The sequence below is a fragment of the Chenopodium quinoa genome, unplaced genomic scaffold (assembly GCF_001683475.1).
Source record: "Chenopodium quinoa cultivar QQ74 unplaced genomic scaffold, ASM168347v1, whole genome shotgun sequence".
In the NCBI taxonomy this organism is placed as follows: domain Eukaryota; kingdom Viridiplantae; phylum Streptophyta; class Magnoliopsida; order Caryophyllales; family Amaranthaceae; genus Chenopodium; species Chenopodium quinoa.
The window spans coordinates 2,604,070-2,627,387 of NW_018743669.1; the positions used below are offsets into that span (position 1 = coordinate 2,604,070).

The 23,318-nt window shown below is 42.3% G+C and overlaps 3 protein-coding genes across 3 annotated transcripts; 1 reads left to right on the top strand and 2 right to left on the bottom strand.

The window, feature by feature from the left end:
• Window positions 1–4,272: 4,272 nt before the first annotated feature.
• Window positions 4,273–7,259, bottom strand: LOC110683594. Its single transcript, XM_021859993.1, has 3 exons — window positions 6,152–7,259; window positions 5,944–6,060; window positions 4,273–5,813 (listed from the first exon to the last, which is right to left on the bottom strand). The coding sequence occupies exons 1-3, from the start codon at window positions 6,524–6,526 to the stop codon at window positions 4,482–4,484; spliced, it is 1,824 nt and encodes a 607-aa protein (XP_021715685.1). The 5' UTR covers window positions 6,527–7,259; the 3' UTR covers window positions 4,273–4,481.
• Window positions 7,260–10,548: 3,289 nt separating this feature from the next.
• Window positions 10,549–11,438, top strand: LOC110683595 (tropomyosin-2-like). The gene is made up of 2 exons (XM_021859994.1): window positions 10,549–10,696; window positions 10,796–11,438. Exons 1-2 carry the CDS (start codon window positions 10,646–10,648, stop codon window positions 11,312–11,314), a joined length of 570 nt encoding a protein of 189 aa, XP_021715686.1. The 5' UTR covers window positions 10,549–10,645; the 3' UTR covers window positions 11,315–11,438.
• A 9,530-nt stretch (window positions 11,439–20,968) lies between these two features.
• On the bottom strand, window positions 20,969–22,965 carry LOC110683597 (photosystem I subunit O-like). The gene is made up of 4 exons (XM_021859996.1): window positions 22,787–22,965; window positions 22,578–22,653; window positions 21,461–21,640; window positions 20,969–21,293 (listed from the first exon to the last, which is right to left on the bottom strand). The coding sequence occupies exons 1-4, from the start codon at window positions 22,884–22,886 to the stop codon at window positions 21,203–21,205; spliced, it is 447 nt and encodes a 148-aa protein (XP_021715688.1). The 5' UTR covers window positions 22,887–22,965; the 3' UTR covers window positions 20,969–21,202.
• Between the last annotated feature and the right edge of the window lie 353 nt (window positions 22,966–23,318).

Consider the following 23,318-nt stretch of genomic DNA (forward strand, 5'->3'; position numbering starts at 1 on the left):
AGTGGGTTTGGCATTGGGCCATTGAAACCAATTAATCTCATTACATTACTGTATATTGGTTACTATGGTTAGTGATGGCTTAAGGATCTCAAGCTGTGACTCACCAAGAGTATAATTCGAACTTTTGAATTCTAGACCCGAATGCCTTGATTAATTGTGTTTTTGATAAGGTTCTAACAATCAAATAATCAGAGACTGAAGTGCTACAATTAGTTTGGAGGTGTACCAAGTTGATTGCATAACCTTTGCATGTACAGTTGTCTGACTACTGAGAACCTCACTTTAACTTGTTTATCTCAGTGTTCTGCAGAATTTTTTGTCTGCTTGTTTTCTGCATCTCACAATTTATTGACTACTTATGCTGCTGCTGCTACTACAGCTACTACTATGTCTCATGATACTATCAGAAAAATTGCCAGGTTTTGCAGGCTATATATTATGTAAAAAATAAAGGTTGTGTTAGATCAAAGTATCCTTGTTTCTCTGCATTGCTAGGAATACAAGAAGAAACCCATGAACAATTACTCCAGGAAGAAGGTGCAAATTTCCTTTCATTTCATAAAAATAGTAGATTATATTATCTTATTATGTTCATTGTTTGACAATTGACATTCATGTTTTTGCCTCTAAGAATATACAAAGTAGATGGGCTTGTCCTTTCTTGTTTTCAAACGTGTTATGTTCTTCATTGATTAGATAATTTATGCCTTTGTTCTGTTAATATCTAGGGGATTGCCACCCATTTTGCGTATTAAGGATGCTTTATTAGAAAATTAATATGTTTTCTAAGCTATGAAATTTGACTTTCTGAACTGTCACCAACACTACCATATGTAAAGTTTTTACTGGTGATGGTATTAATTATTTATTTTCTTATTAGAATTACAGTCAACAAAGTGTATTTAACTGTGGTTTTAATATTACTTGAGGAAACAAGGTAGCTCTAGATTAGGTTAAGACACAATCAAATTATGAGAAAAGGCCATGATAACTCGTTTAAATCTAATCCAATCAAATCTTATGGTCTACTCATTTTCCTGGTATGAGGATTAAATATTTGTGATTCAGAGGTGAGATTATCTTCATCATTCCTCGGTTGACATCTTTTTATATTGCAACTTCCAATGCCATGTTCTGACCATCTCTGTTGATTCCCTTTGACCGCCGTCTATGAAATTTGAATATGAATGGTCCTTCCTCCACCATCCACATGCTGCTTTCTTGATCATCTTAAGACCATAAGATAGAGTCACTTGAATTTCTGGAGATAAATAAATTATGCTGCTGCTCCGTTGTTGTCTAGTCAGTCACGTCCTTACTTTGGGTTATTTCGTCGTCAACTTATATTGGTAGATTGGTCATGTGTTGGGATTTATCTGTCGGAATCAAGAGAACCATATGTTATTCTTCATTTATTAACTGTCCGCACATATCTTGACCTTATATCAATTACATGGGCCATTAGGAATTATGCTAGTCTCAGGACAAAGTCATTGTTGTCATGTATTCCGCCAGATACATCAATTATAATCCCTCCATTTTTTTTAAGCACCTCAATTTTACTTTTTGCAATATTCACATATTCCATTTTGACCAAAACTAGTGATTTTTACATGAGAAAAATATATAACAGGTCTCTCATGTAGGTACTTATTGGGATTGTTTTAATGTATAGTTTTCAAATATCAACTTTTTTTTTTTTTAAATTACTCATTGTTTTAGTGATTTATGTGCATTGATATACGTGTCCAGTCAAGCCGAGGCACTTAAAAAATAATACTCCCTCCATGGTTTTAGTAAGTGTTACCCTTATCAAATCCGTCCGTGTTTTAATAAATGTTATACTTATTTTTTTGGCAAAAAAATTACATTAAAATATTATTTCTTTTCTGTGGTCTCCACCCAAATCCACTAATACTTATTTTTATTAAATCTTTCCTCTCACATTCATTACTTTCAATAAACTATTAACCCCACTACCAATTGGTTGTTGGTGTAGTGGTGATTGGGACTACACTTGGTAGGGAGGACCCGTGTTCGATCCCCCGCAACAACAATTGAGAGGGGACTGGAACCTAACCACCCAGAACTGATCCCCGAATCCGGATTAGCCCAAAGAGTGAACCGGGTAGAACACCAAAAAAAACAAAAAAACTATTAACCCCACTCTCTTTCTTTCATAATTTTTTAATACTCCAACTACCCCACTTACCTCTTATTTTATTTAAGTCAATTAAATTGTCTAAAGCTATGTGCCGGTTAAATTGTAATACTTTAAAAAAACACAGAGGGAGTGTAGGGAACATATTATAATTGTGTGCAGAACTTGTTTGGTTGAACTCTTTTAAGCTTAATCAATGGTACAAAGTACTCCGTAATAAATGAGATTTTATGACGATATTTGGAGACTCGTCACTAAGATAACTCTTAGGGTCTGTTCTCATTGACTGGACTGAACTGAATTGAGCTGAGTTGAACTGAATATTTTATAAGAGAAGGAAATTAGTAGTTAAATTGAACTGAACTGAATTTCAACGTATGAGAACAGACCCTAATGTGTCTAAACATAGAATAAACTATGAAGTATGAAACATTTTGAAATGTTTGATTTTCTCATTAGTTCGTATATAGCATGTTTAAATCATTTCATGAATTCTTGAGACTATCTTTGTCTCCTAATTCTCTCTTTATAATTTGCTCAATTGACCACTTCAGCATTGTTGTCTGTTAACAGGTAGAAGCTATAATCAAGTAGGTTAAGAATAAAATTGTTTTTTTTTTCTTAAGAAAAGAATAAAATTGTTTATTGGTCTCTTTTAATATATTGCACTGATCCAGGTCATTGGTGCACATGATTTATGAAATTATTCATCGGTTTTTCTAGCTAGCCCCCTTTTGTCTTTGGACTGAGAAGTTGACATTATTGCTCAAGGTTCACCAAAATACAATTATTGCACCAGATTTATCATATACAGATACAGCTATACATGGAGTTTATAATAAAACTTAGCCTTTACCGATACAAGTATTATATTAATAATACTCCTACAACATTATTGATTTATTTCTGACATGTACAAACTCTAAATCTGCAGTTGCAAATTAAATTGCGCCAACAAATTAAATTTCATTAATCTGCATCTGCATTCTTACTAACTTATCATACTTGCTGATTTTAAACATTATTAAAACCTTAAAAGGTATGGTACTGGAGGTGGGTGATGCTCATCCATTCAATTTCAGGTTAGACCGAATCTTTGAACATTGTTTTACTTGAATTTTACTTCAAATCTACAGCAACTCTTCTTTTTCTTTTGCTTTTTCCTTTTTCCTTTCACCTTGTGACTCGCTGTACAGTACAAAAATACAATTACATAGTTCAATCGGCCAATCCTTTACAACCAATATGAAATCCTTTACAACAAGCAGTACTTGGTCTAATGGTAAGATTGTTGTATCCCTTAGACTTTGGCCTTGTTTGGCAAGTGGCTGTTGGCGGTTGGCTGGTTCACTTGGCTTGTTTGACCAGCTGGTATGTTTGGCTGTTTATTATAATGGCTTTTGAAATTGGTTGTTAAAGCTGGTTGTTTATAAAAGTGTTTGGTAAATTAATTGTTGGTAGTTGGCTGTTTATTAGATAATTTGTGGACCAACAAGCCCAAAAGCCAACAAAAAAGCTACTCAAAGCAGCTTTTTCATTTTGGCTTAAAAGCCAACTTTTTCACTGGATAAACAACCAATTACCAAACACATTTTTTAGTTGTTTGACCTCATAAAAAAGCCAAAAGCTAACCAAAAAGCCAACAAAAAGCCATTTATCAAACATGGCCTTTACCCCTGCTTGCCTGTGAGGGGCTCTGGCATAAGCTTTATGATCAACACAATCAATTTAGCTCATGAGCAACCTTGTGCAAAATGCCATAGTACTAGGCAAATTCTTATTTCGATATTTAGCCCTGCCTGGCACATTTGCTTCTTAAATTGCAACCAGATTATTAGAAGCCATTTGAACTTATCTGCCGATGGTAGCTTGGTAATAAATCATACAACCAAAAAGTATTTATCATTGTGTCGATACAAGTTAAATTTTGAATTTAATACCTTTTTTTCTTTTGTATCAGGTCGTCAGGTCAGTTTTTGACATCATTAATATATAACTAGATGAAGATTAATACTTCATAGATATTAATATCAACAAAAAATGTATATCCATATAGTGTCGCACTACAAAATTTGTAAGTATGTCAAATACAAGATCAATATTCCCCCCCCCCCCCCTCTCTCTCTCCTCCCAATTATACAAAGGTAAAGAAGTTATATGAAATATGAAAGTTTTACTGAAAAGGAATTGCAAGCAGCATTGAACTGGAACGGGAGATACAGAAAAGATTAAAACAATAGTAGTATGTAAGATTAAACATGGTACGAAGTATAATTTAATTAAAATCTGGTAATTTTTATAATGTACTGAATTCCAGCAATCATATGTTGTTTACCCTAGACTGGCCTTCGAGTTGAAGCTGTTCTCTCTTTGATGCTAAATCTTGCAAGATTGCACTACAAGCCTCTCTCAACCGCGATGAGTTTCCTGTAGAGATTGGTGAGCCATGAAAAGATGATATTCTATGAGATTTATCTACTGGGCTATACCTTTTGAACGATTCATCACCATCATCGACGTCTTCATTTGTTGCACCAACTTCACAAACTTGGGACGGTCTTCCTACATCAAATCCATTAATACTTCCCAGCTTGTTGTTGGCAGTGAAGTCCCATTCTATGCCTCCATCTGAAGTTTTTCTCTGCAAACATATACTTTCCCACTGAATTTTCTCAGAAAGTGATCTCCTTCCCTTGAATACTTCATCCATTGAACCCCTTCTGGAGTCACCTTGATTGTTACCTTCACAAGCAAAGCTCCACTTGTAGCTCCTGTTATTATTGTCCATGTTTAGTTCGATTGAGTGGAGCTCGCTATCTCCTGAGTCTCCTTCTCCTTGATCTCCTCCATTTTCCAGTGCACCTATTTGCATTGTCCTCAGAAAATGCTTCAACCCTGTTTTTTCATCAAGATTATTGGTACCATTCTCTTTACTTTTCAAGTGGGTTTCAATATCATTCTTTAATCTCTCCAATGCCGCGTTTTTCTCCTCATATTCATACCGAGCTTCAGAAAGCTTCATCTGGACTCTCTCTTCCCTCAAGACATCCGCCAATTGAAGCATTTGTCTTTCTTTCTCAACCTCTTCTCTTGCTTTAGCTGATTCTCTTTTTAATTCCTCCACCTCAACTCTCTCTTCTCCTATCCCTCTTGCTAACTCATCACAAGTTTGCTCCAATATCTCCCTAGCCCTTTTCTCACTGTCAAGCTCCTTGAGCGCGGTAGTAAAATCAGCTTTTGTATCAGCTAACTCCATACCTAGCTTCTTGTTCAGCCTTTCAGCTTGTCTCCTAAGCTTTCTCTCTATCTCAAGCTCCCTTGCTAAGGATGAAACAGCCTCTCGAATTCTCTCTCGCTCTCTGCTCTTCCAAGCTGCCTTTTCCTCAGCAAAGTGCTTCAAAAGGGCATCCATTTGATTGCAATAAAAGCGTTGATCTTGAATCAACTTGTCTACTTGGAGTCTCGCTCGATCAAGCTCAACGCGTAGAGCAGAGACTAAGGTTATCCTGGATGAATGTTGCTCCTCTTGGGATAGAATTCGGAACAAGACCTTGACAAGCTCTTTTGAGGCGATTAGGCTGTTATTAACATCCTTCAAACGGGTTTTGACGTTCATATTGTTCTCTCCAAGTCCGGCCATGTGACTCGATACCTGCATAGCTGAGATCAGATCAACAAACATGTATGTATCTATTTCATTGTACCTTTGTCCATCAAAATTGACTAGCCCATCATATCATACAATGAAAATGTGAATTGTAGGTGTTAATACTACAACTTACCTCAATGGAAGTGGCTTTTCCAAGAGTTTCAGGGCCTCCTCCTGCAATCTCAAGTTTCTGCGAAGTTGCAGAAGATCTTCTCCTGTGACCTCCCACTTTAGATCCATCAATCTGTAGCTATTCAACAAGCAAACAAACCAAACAAAAAGTAAAATAATTAACTATTCAAAATAATTTGACAGAAGTTGAAAAATGTATTGATACTAACCTGGTCACAAGCAGGGGTATGAGGGTGGTTGTTGCTGCTTCTAACTCTTTTCTCCTCCAAGATTTCCTCTTTCGGTCGAGCAGGTGAATGAAAGCCATTTATTTCCCACAAAGTAGCAGCCAATTTTCGTGCTGAAAAACCCTCTTTCCCCTTATTATTATTATTATTACTAGTAACATTGTTATAGTAATAATTATTATTATTTGTATCAAAATTCTGCAAAGGTGACTCTGAACCTGATTCCATAATGAGTTTCCCTACCAAAACACCCTTTTTCAATTTGTAATTCTTCTTCTTCACCACTGAAGAGGATGACGACGACGATGATGACACTCTTTTCCTGATTTTGCAATGCTGTTGATTTTGCCTTGGCATTATTATTCTCTAAATTTCTCTTCCTGCTTCTTTCAAATAATCTAATACTCCCAACTTGGTTTTAATTATTATGATCATAATTCTCTGTCTTCCTTGGTTTTTATGGAGGACTATGTTGTGTTTTTAGTACACTTGATAAATACTACTACTACTACTTGTACAGTTAGCTTGCTTTCTTTCTTTCTTTAAAAGTGTATAAGATCAAAATAACCTAGATTTACTAAATCATAAATTTAAAAAAAAAAAAATGGGGGTAAAAATAATTGTTGACCCTACAATAGAAACCTTTTAAAAGAATGGAACTTAAGTGGGGATGATTAATAGAATACAATATGTGAGAATGTGTTTTTGGATGCCTTGAGAGGGAAACCAACCAAAATCAAAGTTTAAGAAACAAACTTAAAAAGAAAGAGAAAGTACAATTTGTGATTGTGTTTGTGATTAAGGCTTTGAATTTGGCTTCATAATTTTAAGAGTAGGAGGACGTGACATGCACGTGAAGGGGTGAACCCATGAATATTCTATAGGAATTAGGAAAGGTGCATGTGTATTTGTGTTTTGGTGTCTAGATCTTGATTGACCTGGTTCGACGTATTTCGCCTTAGAGGAGTAAGGAGTATGTGACTCAACATACAACGATAATACTAATGTTATCAAATAAATGTAATTTGCAGGGTGAGGAATAACTCAAGTGATTAGTAGTGGTTAAAACTTCTCTCCTGATTTCTGATAATTCTAGTATATTCTCAACGTTAGCGCGTTATCGAACAAAATTACAGGGATGAGGAGTAATTGTGGCTGTTACTCTCAAGTGGCCATAACATTAACATACATACGAGTAGCTCTAAGAATAGGAATGTAATAAAAACTGGTAAGAAGGAGCCAAGAAAAGATTAGGGACTGGTAGGGCAGAAATATAACAGGCCACGAGGGGTTGGGTCCCATCAGTTCTGCTGAATATGGTGAATTCATAGCTGGTATTTTTGGATTTCAAAATTATTTGGATTCACATCATACAAACCGTTGAGGCCCCACAGACCACAGTACATACATTTTCCCTTTTAATTTGTTTTTGTATTTTATACTCGTACCATATTCAGAGGCCCATCGAATCGGCCCCATCTGCATGGACTCTGTTTCGGGGTTTTTTGATGTGTCCTACGGGAGAGTTACAATTCCAAGAATGCCCTTCGACGCCTGTGCCTGCAAAATCACGAAGACTCCTGGGGGTAGGAGCTCCGCCTCCGACGATCAAGTTAGTAAAGATATGGGAGGTAGAATGCACGTAATGTAGAAGTTACTTCTCGCGTAATGGGAGAATTCTGCAATTAATATTGCTCGGGGTAAGTGTTTTTCTTTTTGAGGAGTATTCAATGTGAACCACAAATGTTCCAACCCCCATTAATGAGGGTCCTTCCACTATTTATAGTGGGGAAGGGATGGTTCCCCTTTTAGGGTTTAGAGGACACGTGTCAGCAGAGGATTGGAGCCCTGCTGACCAACGGCTGGATGCCACGTGTCACTAGGCCATTGGGCCACGTGTTTAGGGTATTTTTACCCCAAACATTTGCCCCTCACTAGTGCTGACGTGGCAGGGTGCCACGTGGCGCCGGTGAAAGGTTTTTTTTTTTTTTTTTAGGGTTTATGGAAAAGCAGAAGGCGAAGAGTCACGACTTTTCACCTTCTGGGACAAATTCTATAAATAGGAGAAGATGTCCCCCGAGCTCTCATTTACAAACTTTGCCAAATTTCTGAAGATTTGAGAGCAGCCGACAATTTGAGAGTTGAGAGCATTCGGAGTTGAGATTCGTTGAGAGCAACCGGTCTACAGACCGTCTGGGTCGTTGCAAGCTAGCCAAAGGTTTTCGAGAGGGTAATCAGAGAAACCCAACCGGATTTTGAACCGCCTGCGTCTTCGCAAGCATCCCAGAGAATTTCCAGATTTTCTTCTAGGTACCGTCTCTATTCTTTCTAGCTTTTTCATGTATTTCCGTTTGAGTCTTTTACTCGCATTTTTGTTCATTGGTCCCATAAGTAGATGGACCCCTTATACCCATACCCGGAACCTAGCTGTGAACTCAGCCGGTTTATTAGTACGGCTGAGTCTAGAACTGGGTCTGCCGCCTCTGTTCTTTGGGACAACCCTTTTTCAACACCCATATCGACCGACTCTGTGTCTGTGCAGGACACAATGGCCATAATCCGGTCTACTGCCAGAGATCCCAACTACAGAAGTGGGAGCTCAGATGAGCAGCCGCCTGAGGTCCCAGCTTCAGGCGGTGAAGTAGAGCATGGAGAGGTAGAGCAGAGAGGCTCACTCGGGGGCGCTCCTAGCACCCCGGGTGATAGCATTTTAAACGAAGAGAGTGCTCCCCTCCAGGAGACCAGAGAGCAGGTAGGCTCTGATAAGGAGGTCTCCAACTCCCCAGCCGGCTCTGATGCCGGTCACATTCAAAGTAGCAGTAGCAGCTACTTAACCGAATCTGAGGATAGCGAGGAGGCGGAGAGGCCTTCTTGGGATAATAGGAACGATCCTCTCATGATCGCCGTCTCCTCCAAGGACCGCGAGCTCATGCGGGCTGCGCTGCCAGATTTTATCCAACGGCGGCCGCTGGGTGGTGACTATACAATAAAAGTCCCGGATGCTCTGGGAACAATATGGTGGGAGGATGGACAACCGAACGCGAACGCTTGGTTCGGGTGCTACGAGGCGGCCTTCGTGGCCGGAGTCCGCTTCCCTCTCCACGACACAATAAAAGCCATACTTAGGGGGTATGGCCTAGGTCTCTGGCAATTAACCCCCAACTCATGGGTAAATATTTTAGGGTATATCGCCGCCTGCGAGATGCAGGGCCTCAACCCCGGCTGGGAGGCGTTTGCCCACATGCATTACTTGAGTAGGAGCCCAGGCGGCTGGAGAGCCTGGTATACCTTGACCACCCAGCCCAAATACCTTATGACCTTGGACAAGCCATCCAAATGGTCGGACTGGAAGCACCGGTTCTACTTGGTTAAGGCCCCAACTACGGCAGAGAACAGAGAATTCCGGATCTACAACCGGAAACCAGAACTCTTGGGGACCAAGTGCTGCCTGCCCCCTGTCCCGGAGGATGATAGAGAGTCCATCCTTGACTCCGGGTTTTTTGAGTTAGTTCCTGACACCCTCTCATCCGGAGAGATAGTAAGGGTACCTAGAAACTGGGTGCCCAAACATGAATTTTTTAGGGACGAATGCTTCTTGTCCGCTTGTGGCCTAAGCAGCATGTTTAAAAAACGTATGTATTCGGAACTCAGCCAGTTTCTTTCGTACCGGATGCTTTTATTTCCTTGCTTATTTATTATTCTAACCGTGTGCCTTCCTCTGCAGAAGAAGCCAAGAAAATGCTGACCACTGAGAAGACACCGGCTAGGTCGGCTGCCGACATCCGGAAAGCCAATCTCGAGAAAAAACTTGCTGCCCAGGCGGCGAAGAAGGTATAACCGTCTGATCCTTCTCGTTTATTTCAATCCTTTTATCCCATAACTTATATTTTTCTCGTTTACAGGACGGGAAGCAGATGCCCCGGTCCCTTCAAAAACAGGTCAGGCCTCCGCCGACCCATTAAGAGTCTGCATCCAAGGTGCAGAAGACAGCCGACCGGCAAACTACCGGCGGCAAATCAATAAGGGTCCCAGACGGGCCTGGATCTGCGGATGTGCTTTCTGCCATCCCATTGAGGACCGCAACCGGTCCCTCTGAAGGCCGTTCGGGCCGCCAAGGTAACTTCGACCTTACACTGCTTGATCTGCCCATGCGGGTCAAGTCTTATTCACAGTCTCGATCGCAGCCGGGGGATTCTCCAATCAGCCGGCAATCTATAGGCAGAGCATATGCGAGTTTCTCACCGTCTGTTTCTGGTGCAGATAATTCTCCCCGCTGGCCGGACGGGGCACAATATGCCCGGGCCATGCTGAAAGCCGTCCCCAGGGACGAGAAGGAGGCGATCCCTGGGATCAACTCCTTTAATGCCGACCGAGTGCTGGTCGACCTGGCCGACGTATGCTCCAACAACCATGCGGTAATTTTCTTGACGTGCATTTTTAAATATGCAGTATTAACCGGCTGTATTTTTGCAGGCTATGCTGCGCGTAGAGGGGCTCAAACGAGCTTATACCCGCAAGTCTGAGGAGGTAAGGAGAAGCAAACGGGCTGTTGATGACGCCTATAATGTTGCTGACTACTCTTTGTACATGCATGGCTTAGAATCTAAATCTATACGCATGGAACAGGCGGAGAAGACCAAAGCCCTCCAACAGCAGATTGATCAGCTGAAAAACCAAGTTGACCAACTGCAGGCGTCCCTGGATGATGCCAATAAAAAGTTGGAGGAACAGACAGAGCCCCTCCAACGGCTGAGCAAGGCGGAGACTGAAAATGGCCGCCTTGCCAAAGAGAATGAGCGCCTGCGCAAAGAGGCGGCTGCTGCCAATGAGAACTTCAAGGCCACCTTGGAGTCGGAGCAGGAGAGGCTCATTGAAGAGAATGAGCATGACTGTGCAAACCGGATGCAACGGGCGTTTTCCCTCATCCACCCGGAGGCGGACTTCACCGTCTGGGAACTCGCCTTCAAATATTCTGATCTTGCCATTCTGGCCGAGGAGGCGAATGAGCCGGGGCCCGGACCCTATGACGCTTGGATTAGGGAGGAGATTGCGCGACGGCAGGCGGAGGCTGCTGAAGAGGAAGAAGTCGTTCCTGAAGCCGACGCAGCCGCTCACCCTGATCCAACCCAGAACCAACCGGAATAGGACCGGCTCACTGTTCGCCTGGAGTAGCAACTACTTCCCGGCCTGCGTGCCTAGCATTATCTTGTAATAGCGCCGGATGAGATGGGCTAAGCTGTAATAATTTTTATTTTGAATATAAACATTTTCACCGGCTAAGCCGGCTTTTGAATGCTTTTTATGTTTCTGCACTTCAATATTAGAATTCTTGTTATTTTTTTATACATATTTCTGCGAGGATAACCAAAAGAACCCCGCCGGTAACACTACCGCTTGGGTCTGCGCAAACAGCAAAGAAATTTGCAAAGGTTGCCAAGAAGACCCCACCGGTAACACCGCCGTCTGGGTCTTCGCAAACTAGGCGAAGAAATTTACAAGGGTTGCCAAGAAGACCCCACCGATAACACTGCCGTCTGGGTCTTCGCAAACTAGGCAAAGAAATTTGCAAGGGTTGCCAAGAAAACCCCACCGGTAACACTGCCGTCTGGGTCTTCGCAAACTAGGCGAAGAAATTTGCAAGGGTTGCCAAGAAGACCCCACCGGTAACACTGCCGTCTGGGTCTTCGCAAACTAGGCGAAGAAATTTGCAAGGGTTGCCAAGAAGACCCCACCGGTAACACTGCCGTCTGGGTCTTCGCAAACTAGGCGAAGAAATTTCGACCCAAAACCAAACCGGATGGCGTCTGGGTAATTGCCCCTGGATAGCGGTCTGGTTCTTTGCAAGCCAGGCGACTATCCATATGATATAGCTCGAATATGCACTAAGTGCCAACATTAGATTCGGGAGCCAGTCGGTTTATACTGAATTACCGGTCGGGACTTCGCAAACTAATCACGCCAGATTAGGATGTCCATTCACCGGTTGGGCTTTTGCAAGCATACCCCTGAATGAATTATGGCCTAGACCAAATGTTTAGGCCTGCTCTTAGAGAGTCAGGCGGCGGTATTGAGTACCGGCTGTCCTTCCAAAAAGTGAGCCGGCTGCAAGTTTGGGGTTGCTAGCCTGCCCTTTTTTGGTGCGAAGGATCGTCAGGCGGATTTGTCCGCCTGTGTGATCGCTTAGAACAATTTACCACCCAAATGGGAGATGTTCTCTTCGATGAATTCACCCGTATGGGTGTCACCGGATGAAAAAATTAGTTACTGGTGCCGCTTGTGGTAGGCACAAGACATGGCGGCTGTATACAAAATTGAATGTAATTCTCATTAATCATTTGAAAATTTTCAAAAGATGTACAATACTTAGAAGTAGTATTTTTTGAGGTTATCTACATTCCAAGTTCTAGGCAACTTTCTTCCGTCTGGAGTTTCCAGGCGGTAAGTGCCGTCTCGTACTTCTTCAAAGATCCGGTAGGGTCCCTCCCAATTTGGGGTTAATTTGCCTTGTTCATTGGCCCTACCGGTTGCCTCCATTTTGCGAAGCACAAAATCTCCTTCTTTCAAAGGTCTTTTACGAACCCGCTTGTTGTAGGCTCTAGTCATACGCAGACGGTAGATCTCATGACGCAAGGCAGCATTCCCCCTTCGCTCTGGAAGAGCGTCTAATGCCAACCGCATGGCTTCCCAGTTAGCCTCCTCATCATATAACATAATGCGTAGAGTAGGCTCATAATGTTCAATGGGAAGAACTGCTTCAGTGTCGTATGTCATGAGAAATGGGGTCTCACCGGTTGCCCCCTTTTCGGTTGTCCGGATAGCCCAAAGGACATGAGGTAATTCCTCTGCCCATAGTCCACCGGCTCTTTCTACTTTCTTCTTTATCCCGTCTGAGATCAACTTGTTAAAAGCCTCAACTTGACCGTTTGCCTGAGGACGGCCAACGGATGCAAAACAATGGGAAATTCCTTGGTCTCCCAACCAGGTCTTCAGGACAGGCGTTTCGAACTGCGGTCCGTTGTCGAAAACCATGGACATTGGAACCCCGAACCGGGTGATGACATTTCTCCAGACGAAAGAAATCACGTCTTTCGTTTTAATCCCTTTTACCGCCTCTGCCTCAACCCATTTGGTGAAGTAGTCTACTGCTACAAGAATGTAGCGGCGGCCGCCTGATGCAGGCGTATAAGGTCCCAAAATGTCCATGCCCCATTTAGCAAATAGAACCGGACTATGGATTGCCGTGAGTTCTGTTGCCGGTTGATGTATCAACTTAGCGAATTTTTGGCACTTGTCGCATCTCTTTACTAGATCCATGGCATCCGCTTCAAGAGTGGGCCAGAAGTACCCTTGCCGTCTGGTTCTTCTGGCCAGGGACCTGCCGCCAATATGCGAGGCACAAAACCCCGCGTGCAGATCTTCCAACACTTCTCTCCCCCTATCCGGGGTTACACATTTCAAAAACGGTTGCAGGTATCCCTTCCGGAGGAGTTCCCCTTGATGAACAACAAAACTTGAAGCACGCTTCTTGAGCGCTGATGCTTCTGAAGGGTCATCCGGCAAGGTACCATCCGTCAAAAAGGACCGGATGGGATCCATCCAGGTAGCAGTTCTGTCCAAGACTCCAATGGGATCATTCTGAATACTTCGTTTTTCGATGACTTCCCAAAAGACCGTCCTAGGAGCATCACCGGAGGCTGATGATGCCAACTTTGAGAGGGCATCCGCCTGATTGTTTTCAGACCGGGGCACCTGTCGCAGATGAAATTCATCGAAGGACCCAGCCTCCTCTTTGACCGCCTGCAAACATTTGATCATAGCCGGATGGGTGGCTTCGTAGTCACCAAGGTATTGGCTAACGATCAGCTGTGAATCTGAGCAGGCGTCGACCTTTCTTGCACCGGCTGCCTTACACATGCGCAATCCGGCTAGCAGGGCTTCATACTCTGCCTCATTGTTGGAGGCTTGGAACTTAAACCGTAGTGCATATTCAAACTTATCCCCTTCCGGGGAATGACAGATAACACCTGCACCACAGCCGTTCACCGTAGAGCTGCCGTCTACAAATAACTTCCAGACCTGATCAGGGTTTTCCGGGTGCACCGGCCTAGTCATCTCGACAATAAAGTCGGCAAACGCCTGACCTTTCACTGCCCGCCTGGGTTCAAAAGTTATCTCAAGGCCTTGTATTTCAACAGCCCACTTGATCATTCTACCGGATGACTCTATAGCAGTCATCGTACGCTTGAGCAGCTGATCTGTGTATACCACAACCGGATGTGCCAAAAAATAAGGCTTCAACCGCTTGACTGCTACGAATAAGGCCAACCCAAATTTTTCGATCATGGGGTACCGGAGCTCAGCATTTTTAAGGACATGGCTGATGAAGTACACCGGCAGCTGAATGCCGTCTCTCTCAGCGAGGAGAACGGCACTAAGGGCGTGATCAGAGACGGCTAGGTACATGTACAGAACCTCCCGGGGTAGGGGGCTCACTGGCCTTGGCAAAGAATGCAAGTGCTGCTTAAGCCTCTGGAATGCCGCCTCTGCTTCTTCACCCCATTCAAACCTTGACCTCTTCCTGATTGCCTGGAAGAAATAGAGGCACTTGTCACCTGACCGGCTGAGGAACCTCCCCAATGCCGCCAGATAACCGGTCAACTTCTGGACCTCTTTTACAGTGCGGGGATACTTCATGTCAATTACCGCCTGTATTTTTTCCGGATTAGCTTCGATGCCTCTTTGGTCAATCAAGAATCCGAGAAACTTCCCAGACTCAACACCAAATACGCATTTCTTTGGGTTAAGCATGACCCGGTGCCGCCTGAGTGTGGTGAAGGTTTCTCGCAGGTCTGCTAGGTGATCCGTCTGTAGCTTGGATTTGACTATCATGTCATCGATATACGCCTCTACATTCCTGCCAATCTGGTTGATAAAAACGGTGTTTATCATGCGCTGGAATGTAGCCGGTGCATTCTTCAACCCAAACGGCATCACCGTATAGCAGAATAACCCCTGATCAGTGACAAAAGCCGTCTTCTCCTGATCTTTCTTCCAGAGAGGTATTTGATGGAAGCCGGAATAAGCATCCATAAAGCTCATTAACGCATGGCCGGCTGTTGAGTCGACTAGGCTGTCAATCTTTGGAAGCGGGTAGCTATCTTTTGGGCATGCTTTGTTCAGATCTGTGTAATCCACACACATCCGCCAAGTGTCGTTCGGCTTCTTTACTAGAACGACATTTTCCACCCAATCCGGGTAGTAGCATTGCCTAATGAACCCAGCATCCAACAGCTTTTTGACCTCAGCCGCTGCCGCTTGAGATCTTTCTCCACCATGATCCCTCTTTTTCTGCCTAACCGGCTGCTTTTTGGGATCTACGGCTAGCTTGTGGACAGCAAGATCCGGGCTGACGCCTGGCATCTCTTCCACTTCAAAGGCAAAGATGTCTTTGAATTCCTTCAGCAGCTGGAGCAAGCCTTCTCCCAACCGTTCGAAGGCTACCGTCCCGACCTTGACTGTTCTTTCAGGACGGCTGTCATCTAGGATGACATCAAGGCAGTCACCAACCGGCTGAGGTCGTTGGTCATCTGACCTTTCCCCGGCTAGTGATTGCTATTTCTCCTTTTTGACGGGTGCCAGTTGGTCCGCCTTTCTTTTCATACCGGCTGCCCTTGGAGCCGGGACTGCTGGGTCGCAGTTATCAATATCTATGGGCTCGCCCTGGCCGGCTGCACCCACAGTTGTCTTGACGTCAGAGAGATAGCACTCTCTTGCCGTCTTCTGGTCCCCGCTTAGGGCACCGACTGTACCATCATCCTTCTGAAATTTGACCAACATGAGGGACGGGATGATGACAGCCTTAGATGCGTTGAGGGTAGGACGGCCAAATATCATGTTGTAGGCGGACAGCTCCTCCACAACTAAAAACTTGACTATCATGTGGCGTCCTTGCCCCTTTTCACCCAGCCGGATCGGAAGATCTATGCTTCCGACCGGATGCACTACTCCACCCCCAAAACCGACTAGTGGGTGAGGAGCCTGGTGCATGTTACCGGATGTGTACTTGAGCTTGGTCAAGCACTGATAACTGATTAGGTCAGACGAGCTCCCGGTGTCTATTAGGATCCGGCCAACCTTCTGGTTGGTAACCTTGCATTCGATGACGATGGGGTCACATGAGGCCGCCTGACCTTGCCCCGGTCCTTTTCAGAAATAAGGACCTCAGGGAAGATGTCTTTCGACGCCTGGCCCTCATCCACTGAGTTGACCAGCTTCCTGATGTTGTCTTTGGTGCCCCGGATGGTGGGACCCCCTCCGGCAAAACCGCCTGCTATGGTGAAGATGGTCTCTTCATCCGTCTCGGAGTTTACTGGGCCGATTTTTGCCGCCTGCCCTTTCTTGGCCTGGGTATTACCCTTAGCCTTGGGTAGGTAGGATTTTAGGGCCCCCTCATCTGCCAGCCGGTCCAATAGCCGCCTGAGGCTATAGCAGCCATTGGTGTCGTGGCCAACATCCTCGTGGTATTGGCAATACTTGCTCTTGTCCCGTTTATTCACGGGGCTTTTCATTTCAGCCGGTTTGTCGAAAGACATCCGGTCTTTGATTTCCAGGAGGATGGTGGAGCAATCTTTTGTGAACTCGTATTTGGGGACATATGGTTCTGACTTCCGCCTGATCTTCTGGGCCGGATGTCCTGATCGGTCAGCTGCCCAGACCCCTTTTCTCTTTTCTTCCTTTCTTGTCGGCTGATGCTGTTGCCGGCTCTCTTTTTTGTCAGACTTTTTATTATCTGACGGCTGCTTGACAGCACAAAGCTCCGTCGCCTGTATATAGGCTTCAGCTTCAATTAACGCCTCTTGGAGGGTAGCAACCCTCTTCCGGACGAGGTCAAACTTAAAGGTCGACCCATCCTTCAGACCTCGAAAGAAGTCTGTATAGGTCACTTCGTTTGATAGTCCTGGAATCTGAATTCTCATCAGATTGAACCGTCTGACGTACGACCGGAGGCCCTCCCGGTCGCCCTGCTGTATTGCCCCTAGGTCGAGGCTAGTCTTTTTGGCAGGAATATTCATTGAGAAATTTGACGTAAACAAGTACGCCAAAGTTCGAAAGTTGTTGATGCAACCGGCTGGTAGGTTACCAAACCACCGCTGGGCTATGCCCTTGAGGGTAGCCGGAAAGCATCGACACCAGACGGCATCATCTAACCCCTGGAGGTACATGAGGTTAGAGTAGGCCATTAGATGGTCTTCTGGGTTGGTGGTGCCGTCATAGGCCCCCACCAAAACATTCTTGATCTTAGGCGGCTGTGCCGCCTGGGTTATCACTGGTGAGAACGCCGTTGGCTGTTCCCCCAAATTTAGCAGGCGCAGCTGCCAGTCCGTGGGTTGGAACGGCTGCTGCGCTTGCCCACCGAAAAGACTCGGTGACATAAAAGGGGATCCACCCAACCCATTCGGTGTGCCGAATAGGCCAGGCTGGATCACTTTGGGTCCAGACCGGGCAGAAGCTTCGCCCGTCTGGCTCCCAAGGTTCGTTCCCGTACGCCTGTGTGAGACGTCATGGAAACTGTCCGGGAAGGTCGACGTTGAGGCCGAAGCAGACGCCTGACCTCGCTTCTCTTGGAGAAATGTGCGGGCGTCTGAGAATGTTTTCTTGGAGCCATCCGGCTGTACATGCCGGATGGCCTTTCGCAGCTCCCCTTGAGGAAAACGGAGTCTGCTTGGATCAAACCTTAAGCCCTCCCCCTCCTTTGGCTTGGGATGAGGGGTAGGAACTCGTTCTTTGACCGCCTTCTTTCCAGAAGGCTTCTTGGCCGGCTGACCCTTCTTTGGAGTAGCTGACCGGATGAGGCTCTTGATCTCACCCTTGAAACTATTCATGAAAGACATGAGTTCGTTTCTTGTAACGGGGGCTGAGCCCTCCACCGTTTGGGCAATTCCAGCCGGTTGCCCGGCTGGGTTGCTGGGAGCAGCTTGGCTGATTTCCCGTTCTCTTCTATCTTTAGCACGAGGGTGCTTCGTTCTGAAAGACCCCCATCCGGGGCCACATATGTTTCAATTTCGTCGCCACTTTCATGGTCCGTCTGGACCTCAGGCTCGACCACAGGCCGTTTGCCTTGATTCGGTGACACAGTATCAGAAGTCATCTTAGAAGTACTCTCCCCACAGACGGCGCCAAATGTTTCGGGGTTTTTTGATGTGTCCTACGGGAGAGTTACAATTCCAAGAATGCCCTTCGATTCCTGTGCCTGCAAAATCACGAAGACTCCTGGGGGTAGGAGCTCCGCCTCCGACGATCAAGTTAGTAAAGATATGGGAGGTAGAATGCACGTAATGTAGAAGTTACTTCTCACGTAATGGGAGAATTCTGCAATTAATATTGCTCGGGGTAAGTGTTTTTCTTTTTGAGGAGTATTCAATGTGAACCACAAATGTTCCAACCCCCATTAATGAGGGTCCTTCCACTATTTATAGTGGGGAAGGGATGGTTCCCCTTTTAGGGTTTAGAGGACACGTGTCAGCAGAGGATTGGAGCCCTGCTGACCAACGGCTGGATGCCACGTGTCACTAGGCCATTGGGCCACGTGTTTAGGGTATTTTTACCCCAAACAGACTCCATATATTTGTTATTCTATGTCTTTCATTACTTACTAGACCACTACTAGTCTAGACTCTAGTGCTCCATATAGCATTTTTAAATTTCAAATCGAACCCGTTTAATTATTTGAAACTGATCAACCTGAATGAGAACCAAATCAAAAATCGTTCTTTAGTCAATTCGAAATCAAACAAATCATTTGATGTTAAACCGTATATGAACCATAACCCTTTATGAACCAAATCGTTCAAACCCTACCTAAAATTGAATAGAATCGAATACAATTTAAATTGCTAATGACCCGTACTGTTCAAAGTCTTCAAACCAAAAACGTTTGAATCCACTAATCGTTTAAATCAAACTGCTTTCAAACCACAAATTGTTTAAACCGAATCATTTATAAACTGATCTGTTTTCAAACCATAAAATGCAAACCATTTAACAAATTCATTAACAAACCACAAACTAAACCGTTTACAATTTGTTAAAATTACGCACAAATGCACAATAATATACTTATATAGTTTTATATACAATAATTTTAATAATACAGTACAAAGTAACTTTTATCCTTAAAAAAAATACGGAGTAATTTTGTAAAATTACTCACAATTATATACTTGAGCAATTAGCCGATTGATGTTTTTTCTTTGTCAACCATATTTTATTTAAAGCGATTTAATTTGTTAGCCAATGTTTCACACATGTGAAAGTATTGTGAGTTATAAACTGGACTCACGTGAAACGGTCTCATGCAAAACCTTCTCTTCACACATATGCAACATATAATTTCTTACACTTATTGCATTTTCATAAAGCCCGTGAATGTTTTATTAGTATTCAATCCTTCTCTCTAATTATAAAATGCAATGTTATAGCAATATGCCCAACATCTTAAGAGTGCTTATTTAGTTAAATTATGCTTCGTATATATATATTAGACTTCGTATATATATTAGACATATCAAGGAATGTTGTTGAGGTAGCATCAATAATGTAATCTCTATCTATGTCACATGGAGCCTCACGGTTGTTTCTAATCAAAATATTGTAGTTAGTTCTAATAGATGATAATCAAACTAAAGCTATTAGGTAAGAGAATATCATCACATGGCTCTCCCTGATCCTTTTTTATTTTATTTTTTTTATTTTTTTTTTGGTAATTACCCTTATTAATCTAGGTTTGTGCTTTTCCATAAGCACATTTGTTTCGCCCTATTAACATCCCTATTCAGGCGCAAAATGTTGTTAAATGTTGATTTGTTGACTAGGAAACTGCCTAGGAGTACTCATACTTAGGGGTATTTGCGGTGCGGTTTAGTGCAGTTTGGATCATAAACCGCACCAAACCGCAAAAGTGTCGTTTGTAATTTTTTCAAACTGCACTTTTAAAAAAACCCGCACCAAACCGCACCGGTGCGGTGCGGTGCGGTTTGCGGTTTAACCGTATTTTATTAAAATTATAATTATTCTTTTAAAAACAAAACTTTTATTTTATTTTCTAATTATTAGTTTATAATTCAAATATTAAACTCTTTTAATTAATCTTTAATTAACTAATAGTTAAAGATTAGCTCATATAATTTAGTTCTATAATATAATTTTAATGAAAATATAGTATAAAAATCATAAACCGTATTAAAGTGCGGTTTGCGGTGCGGTTTGGTCTCAATATTTTTTGAAACCGCACCAAACCGCAAACCGCGGTTTGGTATTTTTAAAAACTGCACCGTAAATTTCAAACCGCGAAACGAACCAAACCGCAAATTTGCGGTTTGGTGCGGTCTAAACCGCACTCTGTACAGCCCTACTCATACTAACTTAAGTTGATGATATGCTTTCCCTGGCAGACTTGTTTTTTTTTTTTTTAAAGAGATGTTTCTTGCAAAGCTATAAGAGACAATTAAAGATTCTACGTAGTTTTCTTATTCTGAATGTTGGGTTTGCAAAAGAAACTGATTGACTAAGATAATTGTGAAATGACCCAAACAGCCAATCATTAAAGTTCATTTAGTAATCTAAGTTTTAAAGTTGGAAAATTGGATTTCTTAAAAGTTCTTGGCTGCATATTTAAACGAAATAGCCAATCATTAATATTCCACGAAAAATTTTATACTCGTACCAACTTTTGAATTTTTTAAACTCTCCAGAATGAATACAGATAATCTGATACACTTTATTGTGAGAGAATACATAGCATTTTATTTTTTTTTTATTTTTTGAAAATGACTGTTTTCATTATGAATCTCATCAAGCAGGCAAGAGATGTTAGTAAAGTACATAACACGTAGAGAGACTAGAGTGCAGGATTTGTACGCAATTCATCATGCATAATAAGCATATACATTACATAATAAACAGTTACATTACTTCATAAGCAGAGAATAGGGCATGCATGAACAGAACATATGATGCATCTTCACATGTTTAAACTCAAAAGTATTCTTCAGTCCTCCCCTTGAAGCCAATCTGCCCAAATGTAAGGCACAAGAACAGCCCCAGATGCCACAATACCATCCACAACCTATTCCGACCATTACATGTACACAGCGCGTAGAATATCAGTATTTACATTGATTAGCAAGACATTTACTCTGTAAAATTTTTAAATTTCCTTACACTTATCATAATCTACGGAACATATACCAAGTATAAAAATAATAATTAGCTGATCTTAGTAAAGATACTCACCAGAACTGAGAAGTAAGGGCAGGAGGGGTGGGAAAGTGAGACAACTCCTCCCCAATGCTTGAGAAGAAGAGACCTGTGAGGCTGTTTCCATTAATGGCCGGTACGCTTGATGGAGCCATCCATCCAATCAACCCAAACCCAATCACATTGAAGTCTGTCCTCAGCCAATTTCTTTCAAAGCTATATCATACAAATTAATTTTAGAACTTCGTATTACTTTTCTAGACAACACATATGTCACCAAGAAAACTATATTACATTATAGTATAAGGTAAGAATAGAGGCAAAGATAATGCTATCAATTTGTCAAATGTAAGAGTATTACAACTTATTGTTAAAAGGTTAACTAAATACTACTTCTATAATTCTATATGGTTACAATTTTCATTTATAATACCAATGGGGTCTTGGGTTAGCATCTAAAACAGAGGGTTTGTATAATAGGTCACAAAATCAAATCTCCCTGTCCACCTATCTATAATCTATATTATAATATTACCCTTGTGGTTCAACAAAAATAACAACAAAGCACCTTAGTCTTAAAACAATTTGTTTGAGATATGAGATATCGGAAAATATAACACATATTTTTAGATATCTCATACCTCTAACACAATTTGAGATCGACTAACCTGGAACCCTTGTGTTTGATTCACCCTAAATTTTATTTAATTTTTTTTTTCATTTACAATCACTTCTTTTTGTTTATTATACGCTACATGTAATCCATATTTATTTCACATGCATACTCTCTAGAGCAATAAAGAAATAACTAGCTAAGTCTGATCACATGTATGAATTTTCATCACTCTTACTATTTATCTCATTTGCAACAATCGATGATACGGAGTAATCCGTCTTTTAAGTGTATATAAAGCCACAAAGAAAAGTAATTGTCGATGAAATTCAAACCATGTCATATGGTAGTAGCCTAGTAGGACAATATCACCCCCCCCCCCCTAATAAAGATTCACAATTCAATGGGTCAAGGGATCTATTTATAAATAAAATGAGTATGAGTAAAGTGAAATAGTGTATCATGCATTCATGTCATAATTTGATGACAGAAATTCCCGAAAAGTAAAAAAATAAAACGTAAGGTGAGTATACAAGTTACCACGTAAATTTTCCTCCAGACGTAGCACAAGCTAGGCTGAGAGGGTTCCTTGCTGCTACTTTTGACTTCAAGAAGCCTGAAATAATATACGTATAGAAAAGAATGCGATTAGATTAGATTAGATCATACCCGAATTTGAGCTATTTATTTATATCCAAATGCTAATAATTTTACAAGCAATATATAATCATGTAAATAAACAGGATTACCTGAAGTTAAGCCAGTAGATTTAGAGGAAGAGCGAGAGAGAGTAGAGGTGCCCAAACCGATGACACTTGAACTGCCTGCAAAACTACAGTTGGCCGCCATTTTTGTGTCTGATTACTCACTCTCCAATTCTGTTCTCTCGTTTTTTTTTTCTTTTCCTTCAAATGGGGACTCACTCAGATATTTTACGATGAAGTGGATCAGAGAAAGGATTTCATCGATTATTCTCTGGTCAATGGATTTTGGACACGTGTATTTGTGGATAAAATTTTACAACATTATATATGTAAACAAAATCAGAGCTTTAGTATCAAGTGTCTATACTTGGGACTCTCTTATCTCATCCCACATAACAGGAGTTCTTCCATGTGGCCAATAAATTTCCGAATTACCAGTATATATAAAAAAAAACCCCAAAAAAAGGATAATTCATTTTTTATTAAATAAATGTGTAGATCTAAACATAATCTAAAGCCTGTTTAGTACTCCCATCTTTTAAAGTTTACTCACTATATATGGCAGCGTATGTATTAA

Excerpts from the sequence above, each read along its gene's own strand:
- LOC110683594 (XM_021859993.1), bottom strand. The coding sequence starts at position 6,526 with ATGCCAAGGCAAAATCAACAGCATTGCAAAATCAGGAAAAGAGTGTCA. Across the intron at positions 6,061-6,151 it reads ATACCCCTGCTTGTGACCAG|CTACAGATTGATGGATCTAA; the intron begins GTTAGTATCAAT and ends CTTGTTGAATAG. Across the intron at positions 5,814-5,943 it reads GAAAAGCCACTTCCATTGAG|GTATCGAGTCACATGGCCGG; the intron begins GTAAGTTGTAGT and ends TCAGCTATGCAG.
- LOC110683595 (XM_021859994.1), top strand. The coding sequence starts at position 10,646 with ATGCTGCGCGTAGAGGGGCTCAAACGAGCTTATACCCGCAAGTCTGAG. Across the intron at positions 10,697-10,795 it reads ATACCCGCAAGTCTGAGGAG|GCGGAGAAGACCAAAGCCCT; the intron begins GTAAGGAGAAGC and ends CGCATGGAACAG.
- LOC110683597 (XM_021859996.1), bottom strand. The coding sequence starts at position 22,886 with ATGGCGGCCAACTGTAGTTTTGCAGGCAGTTCAAGTGTCATCGGTTTG. Across the intron at positions 21,641-22,577 it reads TCTGGAGGAAAATTTACGTG|CTTTGAAAGAAATTGGCTGA; the intron begins GTAACTTGTATA and ends TGTATGATATAG. Across the intron at positions 21,294-21,460 it reads GCCCTTACTTCTCAGTTCTG|GTTGTGGATGGTATTGTGGC; the intron begins GTGAGTATCTTT and ends TGGTCGGAATAG.